At 38.5% G+C, this 5,834-nt stretch overlaps 1 protein-coding gene across 1 annotated transcript; it reads left to right on the plus strand.

Moving 5' to 3' along the window:
- The first annotated feature begins 407 nt into the window (after positions 1–407).
- LOC112662372 (chromobox protein homolog 3-like) lies at positions 408–1,390 on the plus strand. The gene has a single exon (XM_049093359.1). The coding sequence runs from the start codon at positions 448–450 to the stop codon at positions 1,072–1,074; it is 627 nt and encodes a 208-aa protein (XP_048949316.1). The 5' UTR covers positions 408–447; the 3' UTR covers positions 1,075–1,390.
- Positions 1,391–5,834: the final 4,444 nt, after the last annotated feature.

Below are 5,834 nucleotides of genomic sequence, written 5' to 3' on the forward strand. Positions count from 1 at the left end.
CTTTAAAAAGAAGTGACTAAGAACTTGCTCTTCCCCTTTCCTTCCAGCTGGTCTTCTGGGGGAGGGGCCTCCTCTTGCACTGTTGGTGAGAATGTGAACTGGTGCAGCCACTCTGGAAAACTGTGTGGAGGTTCCTCAAAGAGTTAAAAATAGACCTGCCCTCTGACCCAGCAATTGCACTGTTGGGGATTTACCCCAAAGATACAGATGCAGTGAAATGCCAGGACACCTGCACCCCAATGTTTATAGCAGCAATGTCCACAATAACCAAACTGTGGAGGGAGCCTCGGTGTCCATCGAAAAATGAATGGATAAAGAAGATGTGGTAGCCCCCTCGGATGTGGCTGGAGCTTGAGGCGCGCAGGGGCGGAGACGCCGCAGACCCGGGACCCAGAGCAGCTCAGCTCGGAGGCTGTGAATAATAGCTCTTCAAGTCTCCAATAAAAAATGGCCTCCAATAAAACTACATTGCAAAAAATGGGAAAGAAACAGAATGGAAAGAGTAAAAAAGTAGAAGAGTCGGAGCCTGAAGAATTTGTGGTGGAAAAAGTACTGGACCGCCGTGTAGTGAATGGGAAGGTGGAGTATTTCCTGAAGTGGAAGGGATTTACAGATGCTGACAATACTTGGGAACCTGAAGAAAATTTAGATTGTCCAGAGTTAATTGAAGCATTTCTTAATTCTCAAAAAGCTGGTAAAGAAAAAGATGGTACAAAAAGAAAATCTTTATCTGACAGTGAATCTGATGATAGCAAATTAAAGAAGAAAAGAGATGCTATGAGAAGCAGAGAGGTTGACTACAAATTTGGTTCTGGATGCTTTAGCAGCCAAAGTGAAAAGGCTGATAAACCAAGAGGCTTTGCCAGAGGTCTTGATCCTGAACGAATAATTGGTGCCACAGACAGCAGTGGAGAATTAATGTTTCTCATGAAATGGAAAGATTCAGATGAGGCAGACTTGGTGCTGGCAAAAGAGGCAAATATGAAGTGTCCTCAGATCGTAATTGCATTTTATGAAGAGAGACTAACTTGGCATTCTTGTCCAGAAGATGAAGCTCAATATATATATATATAAAATCTGGGTCTTTGTTTTTTGGTTTATTAGTGTGAAGAAATAACATTCTAATGAAAATCAAGTTTGATATGTTTGTTTTGAAGTAGTATTGGAGGAGTTGTTGGGGTTTTTTGCATCTATAGCACTGGTTACTTTGAACAAATAAAAGCTTTCTGTAGTTGTTTCCTTTATCAGAAAAGAATATTTGAGACCATGGCATATTATCCCCCTGCATCAGAGAACACCTTTTCTAAATGTTGAGGGAAATTTTCATAGTTGCTACTCAGTCAGAATTTGTGTTTAACTCCTATATGCCTAAGGACCATTTTGGGTTATTTATTTAGGGCTTTTTGTGTATATACTTAAAAGTACATACATAAGTGGTTTTCTTTTCTTTTTGTTATTTTTGAAACATTCACCAAAACAAAAACAGCATTTTATAACCATGGATAAGGCCATGTTTCTGGGATGCTATCATTTTCAGCAACTTAAGAAATAAATCACTTAAAGTTACATTGAAATTTTTCCTGAAGCCTTAACCTTTCAAATTTTGTAATTAATTGGACAATTTAAATATAATGTAAAGAGTTTAAATTGGACAATTTAAAAGCAGCCATATCAGAATCCATATCCCTAGTTACAGTCACATAAATGCAAGTTTATTTCCAAATCCTTGAAAGGAAAATTTTGATCACCACCAACAGCCTCCCCACCCAAAGGGCAAAACTAGACAAGTTTTGGTGTACTTTAATTAGGTAAGCAAAACTTAGTTAAATGGATATTTAAAGGTTCCTTCTAGTGAACCATACCTTTTTTTTTTAAATATTTATTTATTTACTTATGATAGACATAGAGAGAGAGAGAGAGAGAGGCAGAGACACAGGAGGAGGGAGAAGCAGGCTCCATGCCAGGAGCCCGACATGGGACTGGATCCCGGGACTCCAGGATGGCGCCCTGGGCCAAAGGCAGGTGCCAAACTGCCGAGCCACCCAGGGATCCCCTGAACCGTTCCTTTTCAAGAAGTTGAAAACCCTTGTGCTGTATTGACTAAAAGGTCATGATTCATGGAGCGTCTAAGACTTCGTTCATGGGAACCTGATCATAACCAGGTGGTTAGAAATGTTTACAATTTAGCACCTGCTGGAATAAATGGGTGGACAGACTTCTATAATCCAAATTCTTGACCTGCATGTTTTTTCTTCACCCCAACTCATTCCTAACATGTAGGCTCAATCTTCTCAGTATTTGAACTACTGGTTCAGCAGAAACCAGGAAAAATGATAACTTTGTAGTCAGAATGTTATCCAACTGTATATTGTTTACTTTATTGTAAATACTGGTAAACAGTGGTCAATAGTTTTATATTCCTTTAAAAAAAAGAAAAAGATGTGGTATATGTATACAGTGGAATATTACTCAGCCATTAGAAACAACAAATAGCCACCATTTGATTCAATGTGGTTGGAACTGGAGGGTATTAGGCTGAGTGAAGTAAGTCAATCAGAGAAGGACAAACATCATATGGTCTCATTCATTTGGGGAATATAAAAATTAGTGAAAGGGAATAAAGGGGAAAGGAGAGAAAATGAGTGAAAATATCAGTGAGAGGGATCCCTAGGTGGCGCAGCGGTTTTGCACCTGCCTTTGGCCCAGGGCACGATCCTGGAGACCCAGGATCGAATCCCACATCGGGCTCCCGGTGCATGGAGCCTGCTTCTCCCTCTGCCTGTGTCTCTGCCTCTCTCTCTCTCTCTCTCTCTCTCTGTGACTATCATAAAAAAAAAAAAATATCAGTGAGAGGGACAAAACATGAGAGACACCTAACTCTGGGAAACAGAAAGGGGTGGTGGAAAGGGAGGTGGGTAGGGGGTTGAGGTGACTGGGTGATGGGCACTGAGGGGGGCACTTGATGGGATGAGCACTGGGTGTTATGCTATATGTTGGCAAATTAAACTCCAATAAAAAATAAAGTTATTTTTAAAAAAGGATTAAAGAAAAAAAAAGAAGTGGCTATAGGGGATCCCTGGGTGGCTCAGCACCGCCTTCAGCCCAGGGTGTGATCCTGGAGACTCGGAATGGGGATTGAGTCCCACATCCGGCTCTGTGAGTGGAGCCTGCTTCTCCTCCTGCCTGTGTCTCTGCCTCTCTCTCTATGTGTCTCTCATGAATAAATAAATAAAATCTTTTAAAAAAGAAAGTGGCTATAGCAACAGTTTAAGATGCTAGTGTGTCCAAAGTTGTAAAAACAGGTCACTATGTTTCAGATAAGGGATCACGCATTCCATGAAAGCAAGTATTTCATGGGTCAATATATAACTTAATTATTTTAAGAAACTTTAGACTTCTGAAAGTTTGAAATTCAAGGCAGAATGTGTGAGATATTAAGAAATAGATAAGAAAGGTCGAGCTACAAAGCTTATGAAGCAAAGGCATCTATTAATTGGGATTTATACACCAGTAAGAAGATAGGCCTTATTAGGAAATAGGTAGAACTCAGATACTAGAGCAAGAGACCACTGGTAATCATGGCATGATTTTTGGTATGCTCTAGAGTTCAGGTATGTTTATAAACATTCTTGAAAATTTAAGGAGATGTTCATGCATGGAAAAGAAGACCCACAGCTATTTTCCATTGTTTAATGTACAATTTATTAAATTCATATGTCTTATTGAACAAATTTTGAAAGCCAGTTTTTCTTGGGCATTTAAACTTTGACTATATATTTGATTAATTTTTTTAAACATTTTAAACTGGAATTATAAACTGAAATATCTAATGGGATAATGAATAATAGTTTTCATGTTCTTTCAGAATTGTAATGAAAGCCTTGTGGCTGAAAATAGCAGACACTCAACATCCCAATATACCAAAGACAAATACTAAGAAAATGAACCCAGCAGATCCATTGATCCATCATATCAGTACTTACTAATTTTTCACACACAGCTACCTTTGCTTTTCATACACACACACACACACACACATGCAAACACACAAAAGTAAGAGTTTAAGGAGAAGTCCTAGACATAAGTATTTATCTTCTTAGTGGGAGACTGGATTTTTCTTTTTCTTTCCCAAGGCTGGGCATGCAGGGCATTGCCTATCCCCACTGCTATAGAAGTAAGCAAGAAAGTAGCTTCAAAGTAATCATCGCTGATGAGTTAGAGTGCCTAGAAGGTGGAAGAAATAGATATTGTCTTACTTAATAGACTTTTAAGGGACTTAGGCTATCCCTTGTGCAAACTTTGGCCAGGAACTTACTGAAGTAGATAGAAATGGCAGAAGGAAGACATGGGACAAGGAGGCACTGCAAACCCTTTCACTATATGGTCTAAGTCATTATTTTGAGGAGTAGCTAGGTTTGCTCTTCTTTCCTTTGGGTACTCTAGCCAAGAAAGTTGTCTGGTATGAAATATAAACCCAACTACAAGAAACTGTATGGAAGAGTAGCTGAGGGGTGATTGCTGGTCAAATTGGAGCACAACTCACTCATCAGGCAATAGTGAAGTGGGAGGTAATGGAAAGATAAAAGATACCGAGCCCTGGCTTCCTCTCGCGCGCTCTCTCTTCTTCTCTCTCTCTTTCTCTCTCTCTCTCTCTCCCCCTTCTCTCTCTCTTTTCAGCAGTTAGGTGGGACAAGAAAATAACTTTCATATATGATACACATTGTACTAGAGTTGACCATATGAGAGCTACATCTGTCTTTGTATGTGTATCTTCTTTGAGGATCCAAAACCTGAGAAGTTTAAATTCTATGAAAGATACAACTTGGCAAAAGGAAAGAAAGGGAGTTAGGGTAGATGGTTATAGCAGTTAGCTGTTATTGTTTTATAAAGTGTCTTGAAACCAGAGCCTTAGCATTTGGATTCATTCTAACGACTATGGGAATTCCTAAGGAGATTTAATCTATTGAGACAGAGCTCTCAAACAATGTAAATACTGTATATTCCTCCAAATTCCATGGGAGATGAATGAGGGGAGATTTATCCATGTTTAATTGAGTCAGATATGAGCTGTTAGGATTCAGTGTTTAAAAAGGATAGGAGGTTTCAGGATTGGGGATTCCAGATGATGAGGTTCTGAACAAGAAAACATTACAAAGTGCAAGAAAAATGAAATCAAATTGGCCAAAGTTATCAACTAAACCAATTGTTACTACTAAATTGCATCATTAACTGCATTATTTTCATGACTACAGGGTGATAGCATATCATGACATAAAGTGAAAAAACAGGAAAACTTATTCATGCTTGTGAAAGAACTACAGTTTAGCGTTTTGATATTCAATTTCTCTTTGAGGGGTAGGTCACCCTATGCTCAGAAACATCATTAAAAATATCTCTAAACTAGACACTCTTTGGCTTATAGTTTTCCTAATTCAGGACTTTATCATCTTAACTATTTCAATCGTATTATTATTGGTATCCCACATCTTCAGTTTCTTTCTACCTCCAATTTCCTGCCTTAAGTACTTCCTGAGAATCTTAAAATGCGTTTTTCTCCTAGTAACTAAAAAACCTCGAAAAGTGTTCTGTTTCATAGTTACACCCAAAATCTAACACCTTACTTCAAAATAAATTCCATGCTTATATGCACACAAGCCAATTGAGAACCATCCTTCTTTAGTCTTTCAAATCCATAACTAGTCGTCTAAGGTTTTATCTTAATTTATAGTTTGCCATAACTTCAGAGTCTTTTAACTATTTTCAACTTCAGTTCATAAGTTTTTTAGAATCAACTTGGCAGCATCTCACAGCCACGAATAGGTCTGTACTACTAC

This window comes from Canis lupus, chromosome 13 (assembly GCF_003254725.2).
Source record: "Canis lupus dingo isolate Sandy chromosome 13, ASM325472v2, whole genome shotgun sequence".
Taxonomy (NCBI): domain Eukaryota; kingdom Metazoa; phylum Chordata; class Mammalia; order Carnivora; family Canidae; genus Canis; species Canis lupus.

Bases quoted from the DNA above. Each gene is read 5' to 3' on its own strand.
- LOC112662372 (XM_049093359.1), top strand. From the start codon at position 448: ATGGCCTCCAATAAAACTACATTGCAAAAAATGGGAAAGAAACAGAAT.